Raw genomic sequence first — 24,933 nt, forward strand, 5'->3', positions numbered from 1 at the left:
CAGTTTAGAGGAACACTTTTTATTATATTTACACCAATGAAATACCGGGTGAGTTTTCGCGCGACTTGTGATATCGTCACAAGTGAAAATAACGTTATCTTTACAAGAGAAATTAAAACCTAACTGTAGTTGCATAACAAACTGTGCCTTTCGCAGCAAAAGTGAACATGAACGGTTTGGCTTTTTTATTGGAGTTTATATAATAAACAGAATATTATATGGCCGCTGGGAGATACAAAATTTCTCTTCTTGTATTGAAAATATTTCACGAGTGAGTGAAGCGAACGAGTGAAATATTTTTTAACACTCGCAGAGAAATTTCGTATCTCCGCGTGGCCATTTAATATCGTCTATCCATCGAGAGAGTTGAAATAATATAATCTGGTTTGCCCTCTATCAGATTGATTATAAAATTGTTCAATTTGGCTGTGATTTATTTCAACCTCTTTCATCTCGCGCCTTTCAGAGTCAGTACTCTATTATTCTGTGGAAACGTCTTTAACTAGAACAGGAAATGCAAGTTCTGAGTCAACATTAAAATACCTAGTTGTTACTCAGTGTTCCATTTCACTCAGAACGCTAAGCGGATTTCTTAGGTTATTAGAGCGAAAGAGTTTAGCGTACATCCTAGACGTGACTTTTGGCCGAAATAGGCTCTGCTTTTCACAAGAAAAGTAGGTTGAGAGGTCAGTTTCAGTGTGAGCTGACAAATGATTTCCTCTTCAACAAGAAATGCGGTGCGAGAAAAGAATCAGAAGAATAATTCCTTGAGCTAAGATTAGTGCACAGACAGCTTTGTGCTTTCAAGTAGGCTTGTTTTTCGATCCCTTGCATTAATGATACTTGAAATTGAAGATTTTTTGAAAGTCTGTCGTGATTAGTAAAGTTTAAGTTGATACGTGGTGGTTACAGCAGGCTTAAATGCTTGTCTTTCTTTCTAGTCAATATAAATAGCAATTTAGCTTGATTTAATTTTGCTCAGCGTTTTCTTTTCTGTACTCTCACTTTTATTGATATATTAAAGGATGGTCGTGAAATATCTTTGTGTCTTTATAGCTGAAGAAAGTACAGATGGCATGAGAGTGTTTGAAAAAGACAGTAGACAGGACCTCTATCCTTGTTGCTCGGGAGCAAAGTGCATCCATTGAAATAGCTCTTTTACAACTGAACGCATTACGCGCTGAATAATATTTGTCTGCGATTTTAAATTCAACAGACTACTATGGGAAAACCTCTGGATGAGAGGAAATTGGTGAATTTTCATGATTTTGATTTTGATTTTGCTTTTTTTCTTCCTTTAACTTGTAGCAGAATCTGTCGGCCTGACTTGTGAAATACCAAATCCTTTCGCGTCTGACCTGTCTTAATGTGGTTTTGCTACTTTTTCTTGTTTGCCTGTTGATTTTTATTCCAGTTACAACTGTTTTATTTCGTTCCACAAGCCGCCCGTCCTCCCCTTAATTTTTATACACTGAACCATTCGATCAGCAGACACCAAGAGTCATCTCAGCATTGTCACCTCTTCACTGCTGAAGTGTTCACTCATATCAAGCTTTGAAGCGAAGAAACCGAAAAAAAAAAAAAAAGAGAAAAGATTGTAAGCAGACTTTCTTTTCGCCCTTTGCGCCCAGTTTCTCTTTCGCTCTTGCGCCACAAAAGCAAGCGTTGGTATCCCATGCACTTATCTTATTTCTCGTACACAGAGTCTAAATCTGCTATGGCTCGCAGATTTACTAACGTTCAAGTTACATCAGAAGAGTTTGGTAAACCTGTGCCTCACTAGCAAGGAGGAAATAAAATTCAAGAGTGGTTGTTTTCTTTTGTATGTTTATAACACTCGTGCAACCGGCAAAATCAGCCACAGAGAGGTCAAGACTACTTCATCAGTTAATGGTCGTTACTGAAAATCGCACCTGTGTCCAGAGCTACACTAACATCATGTTCTCACTTAAAAAGAAGGAGTCAGAATGGCCGCTTAACTTGACGTTTTATCAAAGAGGCCTGAGATTGTTCCAGGAGGAAACAGCAGAGCCAGGGAGGTCAGATGCTACTTTGTCGCAGAAATCCTAAATTGAGTTCGTTTCACTGTTATAACTTTATTTCGCTGTTCTTGGTAATTTTTCCAATTTTTATTTGTTGAAGATCAGGGAAAGTTTTAATAGAAGTGATTCCTGAGACAGAATTTTCCTTTTAAACTGATGGATCGATCCACGGTGGGTGTTTGCCTCGAATGTTTTCACATTAATCGAAGGGTGATTATCAATATCTTACTGATGTCCTACCGTAAACAGCAGCTGATAAGCTCCCCCCCCACCACTACTTAGAAGCCTCCCCCTTGTTAGAGACATTCACCAGTAAACCACGAAAATAAGATCTAGCTGTTCTTTAAGAGATAGGCCCGAACATTGTATTATTTCAAATGAAAAATATGAAAAATTAATTGGAAACAATAAGTTTATCTCCTCTTCGTAATCATCTGAATTGAAATAATAATAATAATAATAATAATAATAATAATAATAAAACAAAACAAAACAACCAACAAGTAAACGGCCTTTTTAAAGTGAATCACATGCAGCCTCTTATGGTATGAAATCATTCTTATTTAGAAATGGTGTTTTCTTTTTTGCTGTCGTTGAAATTTAACCGGTCAGTTGTCCAGGGAACAGGGTGTATTGCCTGATTCCCGTTCTCTTATTTTGAGACAGCCTAACTTGGACGTATGTTAATGTTTTTGGAACACGTGTTTTGTGGAATTACTGATTTCATCATCATTATCATCATCATCATCAAGTTTATTTGTTCAAGCAGGTTGAATTTATTGGCAACTGTATAAGCTGATGTGGACCTGCTGTTTTCCCACCCAACCCACCCCAGGGGAGGACATCCAGCACACAGTAATCTCGTTCGTGGGAAATTAACGTCTCTTACCCCTTACCCTTTTTAAGAGACGGGACCTCCGGCCTTACGTCCTATCCGAGAAGACGAAACAATGTGAGTGAAGTGTCTTGCTTAAGGACTCAACGTTAAGCCCCAGCCAGGACTTGAACCCAGGCCGTTTAACCCAGAGTCCAGCGCACTGACCACTGGACTACTCACGCCTCTCCTGAGATACTGCAACAGCAAACGGAGTTGAAACAGATCTAAATGAGTACCAAAATGCAAATTATTACACCTGTTTCCCAACTAAAGAGCTTAAAAGAAATGTAAGTGCAGACAAATTTGCTGTGTCTCAGTACATATAACTTGTCACGCAAAATTCAACAAGGTAACACTAAGACATATGTGACCTCTCACGCGAGATGAGCCTCACCGATGAGATCGAATGGATAAACGGCTAAGCGGTCAAACAAGTGATCGCCTGTAGAAATTATTTGAATAGATGGTTTCATCAAAACGAGTGCTGACACAGGCGTGCCAAGGTCTTGTCTTGAGCCAAAGCGAAGGATTATTTCATGAAAGCGTCACGCGATGGGTGACGCGGTGTTAAGTAACGCGAGGTATTTGACACAATCTGTGAAAAGATAACTTGAAACGAGTCGAAACTTAATCCTTTGAATAACTCGACTTCGCTTTCGGCGCATTGAAATGGATTATAATTAATATTTTTATCATTGAATTCGACCGATTAAGATAAGGTACAACCAAGAAACTAGCACGCGAAAAGCATAGTTTTCAACTTCGGGTTTAAATTTCCATAATCCCAGCTTCCCTGTCACTCCATCAAAAATGTGTTGCCTTGGTAACTGCTAACAACCTGTGTCAATTACCGCCATTCCACACAATCACAAAATGCAGAATTCAACGAGAGAAGATATGGATTGCGATCACACCGAAAATGTTTCTACCATCGTTGCCAGAGTGCGAAGTGAACGGCTGATGAATTTTCTCGAACGGATAGCTCGAACCTTTCGAACGAATGATGAATATTCAAGAACGGATGGCTGGAGGCGTTCGAACGGATGATGAATATTCAAGAACGGATAGCTAGAGGCGTTCGAACGGATGATGAAGTTTCTTAAACGGATAGCTCGAACGGTTCGAACGGATGATGAATATTCAAGAACGGATAGCTTAAGGCGTTCAAACGGCATGCCAATCCAGTCGAACGGCCGGTGAACGGCTATCCGTTTAAAAACGGTAACCGTTCGGAACGTTTTCCCGTGATAGGTCACATATTCTTAAATAGTCAGAACTTCCGGCTTTCAGCAAAGATTACCTTATCACGTGACTGACAATTGAGCGGAATGCAGAGGCTTAGTTCCCTCGTAAAGGCCGATGGTGCGAAGATTTAGCTCAAGAATGCTTGCATTTCGTCCTTTCAGCTTGGCTAAGAGCTTGTAAAACAGTTCCTCATGTAAAGTTCATGTATCCAAATTTCAGTTGCACAACGGCCGTTGCTTAGTTTCAATAAACGGGCATTTGCAATCGTCGAGTAAAGTGGAAAGAAAGGTATGTAATTGTGACCGGGCACAAGATTTCGTACACTAACGCTTTACCGTTTAACGAATGAATCCGTTTACTATCCGTTTACTATCCGTTTAAAACGGATCATCAAAGCGTTTAAACGCTTTCTTCATCCGTTTAAACGCTTTGCTCATCCGTTTAACGTTTTCGAGTAAACGTTTAAACGGTTAACCTATCCGTTTAAAATAAAATACATCCTTTAACGGTTACTTGCATCCGTTTAACGAGGAGAGCGAGATTTGTTTTCATGATTATGCAAATTTATTTCGATTGACGTGTACGGCAAAATTTACAAAATCTGTGGCTATCGAGTTTCTCATCTTTTATTTCCGTCGATTGAAAGGAAACGGAAATTGCTTTATAAAAGCTGTAATTACACATTACTTTAGGAAATCGAATGCAAGATGAAACACGAGCGAAAGAAAGTTGAGTTTTGTTACATGCGTATGCAAAATTGTTTCGATTAACCGACGGTGAAATCTACAAAATCAGCGGCATTTCTCAACGTTTTCACTTGATAGTGCATTTTCATTTCAGTCAATACGTAGAAGAAACAATGTAGGAACATGAAAAAAAAAAACGACTTTGCTTCTCAACTCTATTTTCTTTCTATCGAGAATGTTCCGTCCACATGGTATGATTGACAGATTGCTTCCTCTGCTTATACAAATTTTCAAACGCATTGCGAGCTCTCCAGGGCGAGACTCGCTCTCGGCTCGCTTCACTCGCCAGTGGATAGCTTAATTGCAGGCTAGTAATTTCATTTTACTTAGTTTTCTATCGTTGTCGGTCGAATATTATTCATATGAAACGTCAGTGTTCTGCATGAACAATTCGTATAATTGTTCGCAACGGTTTCTGATCGATATGTGCATGGCTTTCCGCTGTTCTTTAGCCCTCCTCATTCGTTCAAGGTTTTTGTCCAAAAATTAATATTTATAGATGCTGTTCAACCGTTTAACGTTTTAAGCCATCCGTTTATTTTTTTCTCGGCCGTTTAACGGTTTACGGAATCCGTTTTTGGACTTTGCTCTACCATTTAACAGCTTTGGACTATTCGTTTAAAAGGACATGCAAACCGTTTAAATGCTCTTACTACCCGTTTACTATCCGTTTACAAACTGTTTATTTTTACCCGTTTAACGGAAAAGCGTTAGTGTACGAAATCCTGTGCCCGGTCACAATTGTCTGCCAACTTGAGTGAGCATACATTGATCAGATGGTTTTACTGGATGTCCAAGATTTTTTATTCATATACGCTTGAGAAAATGTTAAATGGCACAGTTAACTAGCTTCTCGACTGAGTTTCGCAGGTCGCTATTCCGACAACACTTGTTTATGTACAAATTAGATCCCTTTGCTTACCATGAAAGTGAAAGTTGCCTATCTCATCATGTTCCTGTTTATTTGGAGTGAATGTACTGATTATACTGATCGTTGTTTAAAAAAAAAAGATAGTTTACCCAGTATCTCATTGTTGTTTGTTTTTTCGTTTGTTTTGTTCCATATATTTGAGATTGTTCCTTTACTGAAATCGATTAACTTTGAATTTATTGGTTACAGCATGCGAACAGAAATATAAATTGAACGTAAAGGATATTCTTATCGAAGAATGAAGGCTTAAAGTTAGCAGGATTCAAAGAATCTGAACCTTAACGATGAGTTTCATGTATTAGAGTGATATGTTAAAGCTAATGCACGTGATAATGAATTACTTCAGGGATCTTACTTTCTGATACGAGTGCCTTGGAGGTTTTTCTTACGCATAACTAACAGCAGCTTTGCATTCTTAATTGTCATTGACGGTCGTTGATTGAATCATCCTTTAAGGGTTCTTAGCTGTCATTCATCTCAGCACCGATTACAGTTGATTGATTATCTTTCACTGAGGGTTAATTTTGATATATTAGATTTGCTGGTTGTTGTTTCAATTATCATTGTAATGATGCTGAAGCTAGTGCAAAGTTTCAATCCTTACATGGTGAGAGACTTCTACCTCTCGTCCCAAATGCATTCTTAAACTCTGAGCACTGTGGCTTCACTCTAAACAATTTTCCTTTGCTCACTAATTGTTCAAATGTCTTGTTCATTCTACATCAAAATATACAAGGGAGCATTAATTTGTGATTGAATCCCTCTTATCAGCCTTTATACCCTGTATGTTATTTATTTTCAATTTACCACGTTTATGATTTTATTATTACTTAAGGACTTGGAAGTTTGTCAGTTTATTTTAGGGTACCATGTCATTTCTCATGCCAATAAGTGTCTGTGACTAATCTGAGCTACTTGTTCTGTTTAAATTCATTCCATTGTAAACTCAGTGTAGAACTAGGTTTTTAATCACTTGGGTGTTAATTTTATGAATCAAGCATTGCCAAATGGAGCAGTACAGTAATTGGGTTCCGCCTAAAAGTCCTTTAAGGACATTGCTTGTTGCCCTTTACTTTCTGGTTGTATGGAAGCAATTTGAAGGAAAGGGGGAGGTTACTGTTGATATTAACCTAATACCAATTTAACCAATCCTTTTCTTATGACTATTAAAATGGTGGTCAAACTAAAGAGAAGTTGAGGATGCCAACAATTTATACACCCATATTCTGTGGAACAGCAAAGAAATACATAATGAGAGTAAAAGTGTTTTTATTAAAAAAAAACTTCTTTGATAGAAATATTAGATACACCACTGATGTGCTTTTATCATGAACTCTCAAATATGGAGTCTTTTGATGTTGTCAGTGATGCAGGAATGAAGAGTGATTTTTTTAGTATGGACAGGTCCAAGGCATGCAATCAGTCCATTTAAAACTGCATTCTATTATACACTCAACTTCAAGGCTCAACTTCAAGGTTATCCTTGATCTGGAAAATTTCAAATGTCATGACTGTTATTAGTTTTTTTTACAAAAGAAAAATAAGAAAGACCAAGTAAACAGGCTAAGGACAGAGAAGAATTTGATTTAAAACAAAAGCAAGTTTTGGAGGCATCCTGGTGCCACTGAAGGCTGCAAATGAATCCCATTTATATGTTTGCTCCTTTAGAACAAAGTGTTTAAAAACTCTACTATATAAACAAAGGAATTACTTTAAGAAATACTGGTAGGCTATTTTTCTAACCCCAACTACTTCTTCTGTTATCAGACCACAGAAATGATATTTTGTATTTTTTTATGAGTGTCTTTGTTTTCCAATCTGTTTTTGGAATGGAGTCTATGACAAAATATTAATTAAACCTAATAGTAAGGAACATCGTACTTGTGGACTTGTCAGTAGAAAGAAACAAAACCATATTTGAACCACTTTAAGTAATGTTGTTAACTTAACATCAAACTGAAAAGCATATTTCCTTTAAATCTAACAAGAATGAATTATGTACAAAATTGAATAGTCCATTTTAGAGTTGTGTGCTTGGTTGCCAAGGGTGACCTTGTTATGATACAAACCTTGCTGCATTTCAAATGTAAATCACTTTCTTATCATGCTAACTAGATACAGGTCTCTATCATGACAAGGTCACCTTCAGCCTCACTCCAAATCAAAGGTTTGGTAACTAAGTACACAACTGTAAAATGGCCTATTAAATATGTTTGAAGAATGTTTGAGAAAGCAAATCTTTTTAACAACAATTTGAATTTGATAACTTAAAGCTTCATTTGGTACAATAAGTTATCTTAATTATTCATGTACCTTTGTGAACTGTATCCATAATTAAAGTTAGTTTTTTAACTTGTAGTTTATTAATATACTTTAGTAATTGTGCATGTAAACAATCATGTGATTGTTAAAAATAATTTTATTTCTTGTAATTAATCTACAGCTTTGCAAACTAACCATTATTTAGTCAAAACGTAGCCCGTAGCAGTTAGCTAGTTAATTAAATATTGTTAAATTGTAAACATGATCGAGGAAGATGGTAATTATAAAAACAAAAAAAAAGAAATTTTTAGTCACACTGTGATTCTGCTGGTTGCATGCTTGAACCTGTTCCTTACTGTATTTTTCCATTTTATCTTAACTTTATAGAATCATTTTCTGATATATATTTCATAGTTATACAGTGTATGTAGGTGGGTGAAAATAATGTATACACATCTAAATGACAATCGTTTTTTGTTGTAATGAACTTTTATAAACAGAGATCCATTGAAAAACACCCGGACTGTGAGAGACAACTCTGTATGAACATTGCTGTGATTAATGAGTAAGTTTTGAACATCCTCATCACTGTATTAATTTTTTTAAGTTCTGTTTTCTAGTGATTGTAGAATTTTTGTTTTGCTCACTATTTCTAGTTTGTGACAACTGAGGTAGAAGCCTGTTTTTGATTTTGCATCCAAAATTCAAGTACACTTAAAACTCCTTTCAGATGAAGAGCTTAAAACAATTTTCTTTTCTATTATATTTGTGTGCATTTATGTGTACTGTAGTCACTCCAGATTGATATGTTGATCCATATGTGTTTTGCCTTCTTACAGCTAAGTTCCAGAATATTCTGAGTTCCATTTGAGTACATAATCCAACAGCTACAGGCTTTATGACACCTAGGTGTACAGACGAAACAGTTCCTTTTCCCACAGCTGGTTGAATTTCATTGCTGTCCACCAGATTAATCACCACCCAGTAGATTGGTGTGAACACAATCAGCCACACAATCTACTGGGTAGTGGTTTATCTGGTGGATGGTATTATTGATTCAATTCAGAGGAAAACAAGTACCTGAGAGTTTAATTTAACTGCTGTTATCATCTCAGAGGAGAAGCAACTTTAAAGGTGAGTGTTAATCTATTGACATCAATGCTCATGTACATATGAAATTAGATGCTGATCACTCTTAGGGTTTAAAGGGTGAATATGTGGTTCCAGAAAATATCCATACCCCCCCACAGGGGCCTTTTTTGATTTGCACCCCCCACCCCTCAGGATTTTCTATTCCAGGGGGTATCACTGATTATGTACAACCAACTTTATGATGCTTTAAATTCTAACTTCTCTCTGAATATGTCCAGGTTCTTGAGAGGCCATTCTTGTTGCACTTTTTTGCTTAAGATTGTGGATGATTGGAGACTGGCTCTTGACTCTAAGAAAGTACATGTAACTGGAACTATTGCCATTTACCTTTCTAAAGCATTTGATTTGATATGTCACAATCTACTATAGGCTAAACTGCAGGCCTATGGTCTGAATTACGATGCTATTGCCATCTTTCAATCATACTTGACTGATCGTCAACAAAGGGTCAAGTTTCATTGCATAAAATTATTCTCTGAATGGCGTCCAATCAAATGCAGTGTACCTGAAGGTAGTCCACTTGGTCCCTTGTTATTTAAAATTTTTTCTCAATGACCTAAAGTTTGCCAGACAAATCTCTTCTCTGCGTCTGATTATGCTGATGATACTACAACTTATGCATCTAATTATGACATCAACACCCCTGGAAACCTGGCTAAACCTGGACCTTGACATCCTGGTCACCTGGTTTCCTCAAAATTATCTCATTGGTAACAGTATTTAAACTCAAGGTATGATACTTGGTAGTCACTTTTATGTCCCTGAATTCTTCATTGGTGACTCTAAGGTGGAATTGCATGTCAAACTCACTTAAAATTCTTGGGGTGACTATTGATGACAAAGTGAATTACAATGAGCACATATCCGACATGCTTAAGAAAGTCTATGCCAAGATCGGTGCTCTAAGATGACTCAAAAGACTGATGCCTCACAGTGTGTCTCTAACAATTTACAAGGCCTACCTGCTTCCTCACTTGGATAACTCAGTCCACTACTTATTGGAAGAATAAAACTTTAAGCTCTAAACTAGAGTCAGTCAACAAATATGCACTCAAAACTTTACTAAATCTAGGCGGCAATCTTGATTATGATACTATCTTCTCCTTGAGTGATATCCAGTCTCTTGAACAAAGGCGCTATAATTATAAGTTCTCTTTTGATTTCAGCACATTAGGACCCAGCTGTCAGTACAACTCTTGTCTGTAGTTATTATCGTTTATTTGTAGATGTATTTCTCATATTTCCCTTCTTACCACTATACATTCAATTTAACTTTAACTGATATTTTTATCCTAGTATTAATAGCATTATTTGTACATAGTTTCTATAGTCTTCCGTTTTATACATGAGCCTCTGGCTCAGGCAATCGGGTAACCATGCCTCACAAACACAATAAACTTTTTTTTTTTTTTTTTTTTTTTTTTTTTAAACTACTGAGAATTGTGTTTGCTATTGAAACTACAAGGGAATTGATTTTCCAGAAATTAAAAAACACAATAAACTTGATTGATTGATTGATTGACTGACTCACTGACTGACTCACTGACTGACTCACTGACTGACTGACTCACTGACTGATTGATTGATTGATTGATTGACTGAAGAACATCTGAGTTCTACTCTGTAAACGAGACTGAAGTGGTACTTTTGGAGTGGGTGCACTATTATAATGCTTTTGGCTAAGGTTATCTCTTATTTATGTTTGTTATATGTAATGGCAGTAATCTTTTCTTATGTATGGAGGAGATACTCAGATAGAGGTAAAATCTTGTGCAACCAAACACTGATACAAGGCACCTATTCTCTATCTGTATATATCTCTGCATTGTCTGAGTCATTGTTCAACTTTGCAAAGCCACAGTCTACCAGCTTGAAGTAAAACTGCACCCAGGCCACAGTTGCTTTTCAATTTTTTCCTTTTCATCTACCCAGCAGAGTAGTGGTGGCTCAGAAATCATCTTGCTGTATTTGTGAAAGCTTTCTTCATGGATTTGACAATTAAGTGAGCTTAATTGGTTGAAGGCTCCTTGGAGATTCTGCCATATCAGAAAAAAACTATCCAAGACAAACTTGCCCAGATAGTTGATCATTCCAAGCAATCTTAGAATGTGAGTTTCACTAGGTGGCGTAATGACAACTGGGTAATAGGCTTGACCTTGGCCAGATTTGATAGCCAGTAAGGGTACCTCAGGAGTCAGAATGTGTCTGCAGTATTGAGCTTCTGCTTCTTAAACATGAACTTGTCTTTGTTGGTTTGTTGGTTTTTTTCCCTGTTCACTTACTTTTGGCAATTTTGTTCATTCTTTCATTATTTTTTAAACCTTCTTCATCAGCACCATTAGCTTTTTTCCAAAAAGTTGTAAGCTTTTGGTGTCACTCTCTCCAGTCCTTCAATGAGTCTATCAAAATGCTTTTGAATGAGTTCTGTGCACTTGATATTTCAGAAGGCACTTTGAGCCTTATTTATTTGCAAAATGAGATGTCTTACATTGTTAGATTACTTGGGTCTTCATCAAGTTTCTCCTGCTTGAACCTATCACTTTCCAAGTCTTGATGGGAGATTATCACAATGACTGTAGTTCAAAAGTAAAGTTTTGGTACTTTGATTTTCTATTGTAATCCTTCAAGTGACTTCAGAAATGAATGAACTTTTACAGCTGCTTTAATTCAAAGCTGAGGAAAGAGGCAAGATGTTATGCTGGGCACAGGTTATCAAGCTTAAATAATAATTATGGTAAACTATACATTGCCTTTTGATACTTTGCATAATTCAGTTTTCCCTTTTTTTTTTTTCCAGAAGCTGATTGACAATGTCAGTAACTGTGAGAACTGAAGAGAGTAGTTCAAAGAACAGTTACGGTGACCCACCAAAGATCAGTATTAATCTTCCAGAGATAAGTGAACTAACCCAGACTTTTAAAGATTGGAAAGATGTTGAACTCCCAATTGACATTCTGTTGTTAACAGTGAAGGACTGTGAGTTCTTAAGTTGCTACTATTACATTGTTGATCCATTCACAAGCTATTGTAAAGGGCTTGGTCATGTATACTTTGGCAGCATTGGTGAAGATCAAGATGTTAAACTGAAAGTTGCTTTGATGATATGCTCAGAGGGTTCTAAAGCTCCTGGTGGTTCTTTGACTGTTGTAAAAAATGCTGTCACCCAGTTGAGACCAAAGGCTGTCTTTTCTGTGGGCCACTGTAGTGGTATGAATCAGGAAACAACAAAGCTGGGGGATGTGGTTCTATCAGAAAAACTCACTACCTATTCCTATCAGAAGTTTACAAAGGATCGCATGGAATTTTGTGGGGTCACAGCTCCTGTCAGCAAAGACATTGCTGATCTCATTAAATGTGCAGGTTTTGGTTGGAATCCACCCCTAGAATATCCTAAAGAAAGAAAAGTTGAAGTCCACCGTGGTGAGATTTTGAGTGGTTCTGAACTTGTACAAGCTAAGAGGCGCAATGGCCAACTTGTGAAGTCATTTCCTGGAGCAATTGCAATTGAAACAGAAGGGGAGGGTGAGATCTCTTTCTGTTTGAAGTAAATGTTACTGACAGTATAATGACAGAGATAATGGGATATAATTTAATCATTGAAAAGAGAGTTTTTACTTTAATAATATCAGTTGTGGAGGGTAAATTTTCCTGCTGGTGATGAGAGATGCACTGGCTTGATTGTCAACTTGCTGGACTTCAGGTCAAAAGGTCTGGGGTCAAGACTTGGGCTAAACTCATTTCTCATAGTTTTGACTGGGATGCTTTACTCTCACAATATGTCTCTACACCCAGAAGTAGAGATGCCAATACTGATGAACAAACTAGCATTTCGTGTAAATGTAGAGAGAGTACGAGTTACAGTTTTAATATCCCAATGGTGTGGAAACTGAGAGAAGTTCTTGCTGGAGGGACTAACTGTGCAGCAGTATATATGCAGGGTGACTTTCCAAAATATGTCTCCAGTTTTCTACAAATCTTTGATAACAAAGGTAAAGGTAAAAAGCAATAGATGTTGGGGCAAAGTTGTTGTGGTATTTATGAAAGCTTGTCATTTCTTGTCTCAGGAGTTTACAGTGCAGCACATGATCTGAAAATGGAGTGGGTTGTCGTCAAGGGTATTTCAGGTTATGCAGATGGATCTGAAGTAAAAGAAAGCTGGAAAACATTCGCAAGTGTCACAGCAGCCTCTCTTGTTGTCAGCATTCTAAATAAATGCAGCATTTTTGATGATTGGCCACATTACAAAGGTAAACAGATTAGCATTACTTTGTTTTCATGGTTACAGTTTATTTGCCTGCAGTTACTAGCTGTTCTTGTATGCTGTTTAGTTTTGTTTTAAATAAATTTGCTGGAACCGAATCACCAAAGTCTCTACCTAAACTGAATTAAAAACATGATTAATGATTTTTCATCATGTGCTGATCAATGAGAACAGCTCTTGGATCAGAAATGTTACATGTTTGTCAGCAATTTTCACTTGCTTTGTTAATAAATGTTCTGCTGAGTTACCAAAAGCTGACAAATTAAATAATGACGTTTACCTCAACTCAACATACAGGAGCTCTAAGTTATCCGTGTGGGTTATCCGTGCGGGTTATTCTCGGTGCGGGTTATTATCCGTGCGGGCTATTATCCGTGCGGGTTATTATCCGTGCGGGTTATTATCCTTGCGGGTTATTATCCGTGCTGGTTATTATCCGTGCAGGTTATTATCCGTGCAGGTTATTATCCGTGCAGGTTATTATCCGTGCGGGTTATTATCTGTGCGGGTTTTGAATCTGCTCAATATTGATGGTGGAATGCTTTTAAACTTTTTGAAAAATTTTGTCCCCCGGGAAAGAAGACCTCTGACCCCCATAATTCAACTGTAGAATGATGTAGACATTTACATGTAGAATCTCCTGCGTTGTAAGCTCCCCTGCTGCACCCCCATGATATAAACCACACACCATCCACATTTCTCTGTGCAGTCACACTAAGGGCAAACTCTCAAAAGGTGAGTTTTAGAAACTCTTTACGGTGGCTATTTTATGTTATCAACTGAGTTGATGAAACCAAATTATCATTGATGACATAAAGACAGTAAAGTGCTATATTACTTACATCACTTGAGCCACTGTCATTGTCTACAAATTCACAGTATGTCCGTTAAGACTTCCAAGAGTAGTAATTTTGGCCCAATTACAGCATGGTGCTTCTCCTTAGTGTACGGAAAATGTTGAATTTCTAGGCAGAGGTAGAAGAGATTAAATGCATGGCACCAATTCCTCACTTACGTAGATTTGCATTTGTAGAAATCTTCCACCCACATTTGTTTGAGCAAATAGCTTAGCAAGCAAGGTTAGGACACAGTTTTAGAATGATGGTGGTTTGAACTAAATGTAGTGCCATGTTCTTTTCCTAACCTCACGAGGCTGTCTAACTGCTGTCTGTTTGGTTTTCTGTTCTTGAAGATAATTCAACTGACAGACAACTTTCAGCACCGTGTAAAGACGTTCCGGTACAGCCATCCTCTTCTAGTGCCCAGTCTTCCCATCAGTCACAGGCCTCGTCTGACAAAATAGCAGGTATATATTTGAATGAAGAGTCTTTTAGCCCAATTATAGCATAGGCTGCAGTTTTATAAGTTTTAACAGACGGCAGTTAAAATTCAGCATTTAAAAATGTTGAATTTCTCGGGCAGAGGTAAGGAGAATCACACACGTGTTAAATTCCTCCCAGTTCTGCATTTGTATAACCTCTACAGCGACACTGATTTAACAATAGAGCTTTCCAGTCAAGGTTAGGACTCAGTGTTCAAATATCAGTAGTTTAAACCACTTGTGATGGCATGTTCCGTCGGTCTCAAACGCTATGTGGCTATGTCAACTCTTTCTATTTGGTTTTCTTTTCTTAAAGATATTTTAATTGATGGACAGCATGTTTAGTTACAGTACTTATTTTTACAAGGTGGAAAGAGGAAGTCACCAAGCGGGTCAATGGACAAGGACAAAAAGCGCTCAAAGTTGAAAGGTACTTTTTTTTATTGCAGGGACTTCAGAATTCAAGGATTGCACAGTTTCTATAAGGTTTAACGTTTTCCATGATTTTGTTTTCTAAAGATAAAGTTTTGCAGTGAACCATATCACTTTACACAGATCAAAGTCAGTATAATCCTTATTAGATTTTGCATTAATTCATTTTCGTGCACCGGAACATTAAGCTCACCATCAGATGAATTACCCGCCCTGTTCGTGAAATGAGCCCGCACTCCTCATTTTCACGGGAGAATCTAAGACTATACTGGAGAATGCGGTGCAAATGGAGTCAAAGAATAAAACAGTGTAGTGCTCAGATCAATAGAAAAGTAGAATAATATGACTAATGACAATATTAATAATTCTATTTTATATGAAGCTAAATAACTAAAGTAATACACACAGACCATAATACTTTTGACTTTAAGCTGTCATTCATGCTATATGTGTCTGCTCCGAAGTTGGCGTGTTTCTCGCTGACTTCCTCTTGGCAGATTGTGTAAAAAAATTGGGTTAATTCATGCTTTCTGCCTTCATGACTTCTGCATAACTGTACATGTACAATTGAACTGTCTTTCGTGCTTAATTACTTTACTTAATTTTTGCCAGGTGGAAAGAGGAAGTCATCAAGCGAGTCACTGAACCAGGACAAAAAGCGCTCAAAGCTGAAAGGTACTTATCGCATAGGACTTCAGTTTATAACTTTTAGAATCTGCATTCAGCTTCTGAGTTTCAGACAGGAGGCTTTAAGGATTGCGCAGTTTCTAGAAGATTTAAGGGTTTCCCTGATTTGTTTTTCTAAAAATAAAGTTGTACCGTAAATTCTTTCACTTGTCACACATCAAAACAGTGTTTTCCTTAGTAGATTTTGCATTGGTTCAGTCTCGCGTACCGGAATAGTAGGCTCACCATAGGACATTACCCGCCGCTGTTCATGAAATGAGCTCACACTCCTCATTTTCACAGGAGGATCGAAGACCGCGGGGGGGGGGGGGGAGGGAAGGGGGGATAATGCTCAGGTAAAGGGGGGACCGTAATGCCCAGATAAAGGGAAATATAGAATTATATGACTAACGACAATATGATTCACTCTATTTACTCCCAGATTTGAAGAGTAAGTTTTACTGAAGTTACAAATTAGAGTTGATAAAAGTGCAGCCTCTAAACTGATGAAAAACTCTAGTCTAGAAATGATTATGTTCTCTTCAATTTGAGAGTTACCAAAAATTTAAGAAGGTGTTTTTTTTGTCTACAGATTCCTCTGCGATGCAATGTTTGGAATGGTGCCAGAACCAGCTGCGAAAGTTTTACAGCACCATGTGTCAAGTGAAAATAACACCATGGGACCCAGACAACACGGTACACATTAATGACATATACATACAGTTGACGTTATTACAAGATCACAGAAAACCTGACGGGGCAACGAAAAAAAGGGAGGGAGACATCAGTGAAGTATTTGAAGGTGACGAACATCATCCCACCCGTAGACGAATTCTAGTGTATGGAAGACCTGGAATAGGAAAGTCTACTTTCAGTCAAAAATTAGCTGTAGATTGGGCAGATGGCAAAAAGGAGTACCTCAGAAAGTTTTCTCTTTTACTGTTAATCAAGTTGCGAGACGTTTGTGATATTCCGGACCTCTGTACTATGTTGAAAACCGCTGAACTGTTGTCTGCTGATGACCCGAAGGCAGTCAATAACTTGTATGAATATGTTCGTCAGAACCAGGAGAAAGTGCTGCTTATTTTGGACGGATATGACGAGTACAGCGGTGGAAGGTCATCCCCAGTTCACCAGATTTGGAGAGGCAGTCAACTGAGAGACTGTTGTGTAATGATCACAACGCGGCCAGTGAAAGAGGATGAGCTTAGAGTGCCAAGTCATGCTCAGTTTGAAATCAACGGGCTCGATAGCAAGGAACAAAAGAAACAGTTTGCAAGAAAGATTCTTGCTGATGAGGAGGACGTTGAAGGGTTACTTGACTACCTGGAAAAGCAGGACCTTGAAGAGATGGCAGAAATACCGCTTTTGTTGTTGATGTTGTGTCTTCTCTGGAAAGAGAAAAAGCATCAGTTACCCACGTCTCGTGCGCACATTTACGTACAATTTATTCAGACTCTCTTGGATCACATGGCTACAAAAGATGCAGACAACGTCGCAACAGGTAAAAGCATAGATGAATATCAAGAGGAACTTTACAAAATAGGAAAACTTGCATATGATGCTCTTTTGGAGGACCGTCTTCATTTTGACTTCAGCAAATGTGGGCATGGTGATCTCTTCGAGAAGCTAATACATGTCGGTTTTTTCCAAGTTTCCAAACGTTCCGCTTTGAACCGTGAGAAGATCGTTTATTTTCTTCATAAGTCTATCCAGGAGTTTCTCGCCGCCCAGTTCATTGTTGAAGAACTGACGGTGAAGAAGAATGAAACTGTCACCTGCCTGTCAAGAATGGATACGTTTAAGAAATCAAGGAAGATGGCTGAAGTGCTAAAATTCGCATGTGAGTTGTCATTAAAAGCTGCCGGGATTCTTTTTGATCATCTACATGACGTTGGAGAGAAAGAAGGTCTCACAAATTACCAGTTCACCAAGACACCTTCTGAAGATGATTTGTCTGACGAACAACAACAGTTTATTTTTTTCTGTGTCGATTGTTTGTTTTCGTGTCCAGCCTCAGACAGAACAGCCGTGTATTCTGCATTTCTCTCATGTGTTAACCATGTTGTGATACTTGGGAGAAAAAACACGTCTACTGCTGCTGTTGAACACTTCTTTAAATCTGTCAGTAGTTTCCCAAACTATTTTTTTTTTTTGTACTTGCCAGTGCTTACATGTTTACCCGATTATGTTCTATCAGTAATGTTAGACTTGAACGCGGTCGTTTTAACGTCTTCTGGAGAACGTAAAGATGTACAAAAGTACGCGGATTTACTCGTTAGCAACTCTTTCCTCAAAAAATCCGGAGGGAGAAACTTTCTCTATCTAATTGACATGAGCAAGGGGCTTTTTCATTATAAATGTCTACATGAACTGATATCAGCGCCGGTTTGCTCTTCTCAGCCACCTGTGGATAATTTGGTAAATAACGAAAACAACAACATTGATGTGCCTTTGACTGAGAACCACTGTTTGTCACTGGTGAGAAAGTTTGACATTGTGGTTTACACAGTTAAGGATGCTGTTCTGTTGAAGAACGTGTTGCCTTTAGTAACAGCTCCTCATGAAATTACAATACGGAAGTGGGAGGATGAGAATGAGGAGCAGGAAGCCTTTAAAGATCAATTGATGGAGAGCGCGATTAACGGAATTAATTTTACTGACAATCTCCGCCGTTTAGAACTTTTGCACAGCAATATAACAGCAAAGTGTGCTGCTTTTATTTCTGAGTCACTGCCCCATTCTCCAAATTTGCTTGTGCTCAACCTGTCCTTCATCCCTTTACACAGTGGTGTGAGTCATTTGGCTGAGAATCTTCTACACGTGCCACGGTTGGGGAAATTAGTGTTGGGAGATGTACAAATGGGAGAAAAGGAATGTGCGGCACTGGCTGCCTCATTAAAGTACTTAAACAATTTAAAAGAACTGTATGTAGACGACAATCCCCTGGGTCACGGGATTATTGAACTGGCCAAGAGCCTGAACAATGTACCCGATCTGACTGAGCTAGGCCTGAGGAGTACAAATATGGGTGAAGATGAAGCATCAGCACTGGCCCGTGCACTTAAGTATGTACCAGTGCTAAGACTTCTTTTTCTAGCTTCCAATCCACTTGGCCGTGGGGTCAAGGATCTGGTCCAACATCTCAGCAGTGTTCCTGAGCTGGCGTTCCTGGACCTGAAAGGTGTTCAGATGACAAGGACAGAATGTGAAGAGTTGTATGCAGCAGTAAATGAGAGAAACATTCATGTGGACACCGATTACCATGTAAGTGCCTTTTTGTTGTTTCACTCAGTCGTTATGCATCTAATTTTTGTTTAGATGCTCTTCAGCAGAGCACTTGATAATGTTTCCAATAACTTGCTTTGGACTCAATTAATCAGATTATTTTTCGTGAGAAAGAATACAGTCTTCAGGAACAGTCACTGTTTAAGAATTTTCTTTTTCTATTTTGCGACGTTAGGAGCCAATGTTGTAGACGGAGACCGTAACAAACCCACGTTAAGTACTTTTATGGCTCATGCGTAGCTTGTTCAAAGATGATTTGAAGAAAAAAAAATGACGAAGATTAAATTTAGTGACTCTAAAATGACTTGATATTTCCTGATTACACAATAATTAAAGACTTCGGGAGCCTATTCCATTGACCTTTGCTTTGCTTGTGTAGTTACCCCTTACTTGAGAGAGAGAAAAAAAGATGATTTGTGAGAATTTTTCTCTGACCAAACTCCTCTGCTCAATTTTGAATTTTGAAATTGTTCGGCTTCTGTTGTTATTGTGGGATGCTTTTATTTGGGTTTGATTATTTAACGAGAAAGGATTGTTCAACCCATACGTGCTATGAATTTGATGAAGTTGTTCCCTACATTCTGTGCGGGTATTTATTCACTTTTGCTATCAGGGAGCGTGAACCCCAAACAATATAAATGAGCAAACAAAATGGACTTTTCGTATGATGCACGATCCTCGCAGTAGATAGCGCTATTTATGCAGTAGCGAAAATCAGACCTGAAAAAAATCAGGCGTGTACGGGATTCGAACCACTGACCTCTGCGATACTAGTGTAGCGCTCTACCAAGTTGATTCGTAATAAACCCGTGAAAGTGATAAATCAGATATAATGAATATATGAAGTTCATATATTTTGAACTGCGGTATTAGATACGTATGATGCACGATCCTCGCAGTAGATAGCGCTCATTAAGAATTTTTCTCTGACCAAACTCCTCTGCTCAATTTTGAATTTTGAAATTGTTCGGCTTCTGTTGTTATTGTGGGATGCTTTTATTTGGGTTTGATTATTTAACGAGAAAGGATTGTTCAACCCACACGTGCTTTGAATTCGATGAAGTTGTTCCCTACATTGTATGCGGGCATTTATTCGCTTTTGCTATCAGGGAGCGTGAACCCCAAAAAATTTAAATGAGCAAAGAAAAGGGATTTTTTCCTTTTTTAAAATCCGAATTGGTTTTTTTAAGTGAAAGTCGCGTTGATTCTATTGTCATATCTTCACGTCTTAAAGGTTTGTGCCGATGATAGGAAATAATTCAACAAAAGTTGAAGGTGTAATGATTGTCTTCTTTAACGAAACTGGTACGGTGTTATAGTTTACTGGGACTTGAATGGTTGCCCTATACTTATTTATCAGTTGAATTCTTTTCTTCTTTGGATTATTTGCTCGTGTTGAGTAATTCTGTCAGTTGCTCGTAGAGCCTCGTGGTCTCCTAGGTCTCCATGATAACACTATTTTGTTTTGAAAAATCAAAGACAAACATTGCAAATAATGAATTTTTCTTGAGTGAATCACGTAAGTCTCTGTCTCAACTTGGTCTTGCAATCGTCCATTAAATAATCCTGAGCAATGATATTTTTTAACCTCAGTTTGGCAGACAGTAAAACGGATTCTGTGTACACCTCACGCTGCTTTCCATGTTTCCGTTACATCGTTGCTTGTTTGGATATGGTTTGCGGAAAAGTCTTTTCGAAACTGAATGAAGAAAGAAACAAATTTAGCTTTCAAGACTTGAATACTACATATTTTCTGTCAGTAGTGTCCAGTATAGTACATGAAGTTGTCCTAATGGAACGAGGCTTGGTGAAATTTTTTCTGATAAACTTTGTGAGTTGATTTGATCGGCCTTTCTTTTTGAGGTAATATTGAAAGAGAAATCTTCTGTAGTTACGCCTTACATAGGGAAACAAGGAAAGAGGAATTGTGAGAATTTTTCACTGACAAAATTTCTTTGGGTAATCCGGAGTTTAATTTTTGAAATTTTTAGGCTTGTGTTGTTTTGTGGGATGTGTTTATTTGGGTTTTTATTTTAGAACCCCGACAATAAACAACTAAAAAGCAAAACAAATCATTTTAAAAGGCGTGACCCGCGACACGCGACCATTAGTCAAACTCGGCACTGTGTTATTATTTACTCGCTCTTGAATGGTTTCCTTATTCTTTTTTATAAGTTGGATTCTTTTCTCTTTTGGCTACTCTGCTCGTGTTGTGTAACTCTGTCAGAAATCGGGGCCTATCGGTCTCTCTCACGTCGTATAAGCTCACTTTTGAAGAAAAATTAAAGAACAACATTGTTGATAATGAAGTTGTTAAACTTGTTATCGTATGTTTGTTTCTGCTTGGTCTCCCGTAAATCATAACAAAATAAGTTTTAAACTTCAATTTACCACACACCGTGGAGTTGATTCTGTGTACACTTTACGCTACTTCCCATGTTTCTGTGACATCGCTGAACGTAAACAACTTTTTGGTGTGAAACTCTTATTACGATCACTAGAATAAAACATCTGCCTACCTTATTCGCTGCTCGTCTAGCCTTTCCTGTGGAGTGTGGGCGTTTTTTGTTTGCTTCGAGGAATACGGAAATGCTGCATTATCCTTCTTATATAAAAAAAAAAAAAAAAAAAAAAAAACAGACAATTAACTTGTGTGGCATGAAATGATAAGTTAGGAGGCGTTAGTTGAGCGGAGCACAAGTGTGAACCTTGAAGTTTTTTTTGATTTGTTTTGTTTTTTATCATTATTATTTACTAGGTGTCTCGCATTTGCTTCAAACATGGAGTTTTGTCAGAATGGTACGGTTTCAGGGAAAGGAATACTCTATGCTTCTAGTAAAGCTGAGAAAAACATTACAACGACAACCCCGGATTATCAAAAAATATCTAGAGTTGTCTAACTTCCAGTCGTGTAACGGTGTATTAAACTTGTAATAGACCTCATCAGCTTGGGAAATATGTAGAATTTATTTCTGCACTCCTTCTCTCTAGAAGGATATAGAGTCAAACTGAAACAGACAAATTACAATCGTTTGTAGGCACTCTGCCGTAATGTCCCTGAACTAATTCAAACAGCAAATATCTTTTAATTGTACTTACAATTCTGTATTCCTTTCCCGAAGTAAACCTTGTATTCGTGTTACGATTCTTGCTCTGTTCGTACCTAGGGACTATGAACGAAATAGCGTAGCCTCTGAAGTTTCGAAGCGCGTGTTTAATTTTATAGATATATGCCTCTAGGGATGTTACGTAACTAGACAGGGATTAAAATAATTTCGTGCAAAACAAAGAGTTTTGCTAGTGGAGAAATGATGTGGAGTAAAACCCGTCGCGTGTAATCGTGAAAGGTTAAAAAATAATTTTTTTTTTATTTTTCCTCGGGTAAGGAATGATAGCCAATACTTTGTATGCGGATTTATATCAATTTGAGAAGATGTTAGACAGTTTTCTTTCCTTTTGAAAATATAATTTAATTTAATCATCTGTTTGTCTGTTAAGTATCGCCTTATTTTAATCGCCATGGACCAATGTCGTTTGTTATTTATATCTGATAACATTTCCCCTGTTGTGAAATAAAGTTTTAGTCGCTTGTAGCTATTTCAATTCAAAAGTGAATATTCTCTTTCACTGCTCCCGTTTTGGAAAAATATATTTGAATGCGTCGAATAATCAGCTTGTGTGTGAAAAAGTAAGTTGAGTGTTACACATAGTTAATGAAACAGGTGTTTTTTACCACAGCGATGGAAAGGTCACATTCCGATATACGCGGGGGAAAGGAAGGTGTTTTGAAAATTTATCTTTCATGAAAATGCAAGTTGAGTGTTACACATTATTGGTGCTGTGGTTGATATTGTTGCCCTTTATTCTTGTGATAGGAGATGGAATATACAGGGGAAGGGTGCATCCGCCGACTTCGTACAAAAGCTGAGCTGAAAAGAAAAGGAATAAGATTCAGAAACGAGCCAGATGATGATGATGAGGATGAGGATGATGAGGATAATGATGACGCTGACGGTAATGAGCAGAAGGAGGAGGATAACGATGATGAAGATGATGATGATGATGATGATGACTATGACAAGAACTATGATGATGATGATGATGATGATGATGACTATGACAAGAACTATGATGATGATGATGATGATGATGATGATGAACAGGAGGAGGAAGATAATGATGACGACGATGGTGATGAAAATCATGTTGAGTGAGCACTTGGAAAAAAGGTTTCCATGGCAACTGATTTGGCGAGTAATGAGCAGAGTAGTAATTTAGAATAACGTGGCTGTTCTTAAGTCGTGTGTCGTGGCAGCGAGCTAACAAAGATTTAATCTGAGAGACAAGCAAATCAATATAATATAATTTGGTCACTCTTCTTTCTGATTGGCTTTTTAACTGTTCAACTTAACTGTGAGTTTTTTCAGGTCAATCAGAACGCAAAAGGAATCTCTTAGGTCATTAGTTTGAAAAACGGAGCATTGATCCAAGAAAGAAAATCGCGTAGAGTAGTCGGCACTAGACTCTCCCTCTTTGCAGACAGGCTAAATGGGGAGAGCTGAAACATTGGAGAGAGCTACCTCTCCTTCTCAGACTCCATTTTCATTCTTCCAATATTTCGATCTTCCTCAATAACTGATACCCTGACACAAGCTTTATCGCCAGCTGACAAAAATGATTTTTCTTCACAAGAAAAGCAGACTTTAAGACAAAAGTGCGGGAGAATTATTTTTTTTGAGCTTAGATCAGTTCACAGGCAGCGTTGTGCAGTCAAGTAGGCTTCCTTTTATTTCTTACATTGTTGATGCTTGAAACTGAAAATTGTTGCAAAATCGTTCGTGATCAGAAGAGTGAAAGTCGTTACACAGTGTTACAGGCTTAAATGCTTGTTTTAGCAAGTAGGAATTTAGCTTGGCTTATTTTGATAAATGTTTTCACCAGTGTACTCTTACTTTTGTTGATTTATTAAAAAATATTGCCTTAATTGCCAAAGAAGGTTCAGCTGATATGAGAGTTTTTGACAAAGACGATGGATACGACCTTTATCCTTATTGCTCGGACCCTAAATCACATTTACTAAAATTATTTCTTGAAATTATTGTACAACTGAATGCATCGCGAGCTGAGGAAAATTTGTGCCCAGATTTTGAATTCAAGAGACTATTGCTCGACGTGGGTACCCTTAGGGTGTGAGGAAAGACTGGTTAATTTTCGTGGTTTTATATTTGCATCATTTTCCTTTAATTTACAGCAGAATCTGACGGTCTGAACTGTGCAATATATAAGTCTTTTGAGTTCGACCAACTGACCGACCTTAGTAATGTTCTTTTTGATGTTTTGCTGTTGTTTGTTTTTTGCTTTGTGTTTTGCCTTTAAATAACCTTTTGGTATTTCATTCCACTACCCGCCCATCCACCCTTTAATTGTCCTCCGCTGAACTTTTCGATGAGTAGGCATCAAGAGTTACCTTAGCATCCTCTCCTCTTTACTGCTGTGCATTTAATTCTATCAAATTTTGAGGCGAGGAAACAAACAAAAAGGCAAATAAGAGAGAGACGGTCAAGAGACTGTAAGCAGTCTCTCGGATAGGGACGAATAAATGGAGGTCCCGTCCCCTGCAGGGTTGGGGGAAGGAGACGCTAATTTCCCACACACGAGATTACTGTGTGATGGATACCCTCCCCTGGGGTGGGATGGTTGGTCTATAGGG

At 37.9% G+C, this 24,933-nt stretch overlaps 2 protein-coding genes across 2 annotated transcripts in view; both read left to right on the top strand.

Moving 5' to 3' along the window:
- The window catches only part of LOC111344545 (uncharacterized), a 94,660-nt gene that overhangs the window by 11,399 nt on the left and 58,328 nt on the right, over window positions 1-24,933 (top strand). The window lies entirely within an intron of this gene.
- Window positions 11,077-24,207, top strand: LOC148735860 (NACHT, LRR and PYD domains-containing protein 3-like). Its single transcript, XM_088752699.1, has 8 exons — window positions 11,077-11,363; window positions 12,053-12,777; window positions 13,320-13,502; window positions 14,709-14,822; window positions 15,205-15,267; window positions 15,882-15,944; window positions 16,528-19,202; window positions 23,099-24,207. The coding sequence occupies exons 2-8, from the start codon at window positions 12,066-12,068 to the stop codon at window positions 23,435-23,437; spliced, it is 4,149 nt and encodes a 1,382-aa protein (XP_088608825.1). The 5' UTR covers window positions 11,077-11,363; window positions 12,053-12,065; the 3' UTR covers window positions 23,438-24,207.

Source organism: Stylophora pistillata, chromosome 3 (genome assembly GCF_964205215.1).
Source record: "Stylophora pistillata chromosome 3, jaStyPist1.2, whole genome shotgun sequence".
In the NCBI taxonomy this organism is placed as follows: domain Eukaryota; kingdom Metazoa; phylum Cnidaria; class Anthozoa; order Scleractinia; family Pocilloporidae; genus Stylophora; species Stylophora pistillata.

Excerpts from the sequence above, each read along its gene's own strand:
- LOC148735860 (XM_088752699.1), top strand. The coding sequence starts at position 12,066 with ATGTCAGTAACTGTGAGAACTGAAGAGAGTAGTTCAAAGAACAGTTAC. Across the intron at positions 14,823-15,204 it reads CTCGTCTGACAAAATAGCAG|GTGGAAAGAGGAAGTCACCA; the intron begins GTATATATTTGA and ends TATTTTTACAAG. Across the intron at positions 19,203-23,098 it reads ATGTGGACACCGATTACCAT|GAGATGGAATATACAGGGGA; the intron begins GTAAGTGCCTTT and ends TTCTTGTGATAG.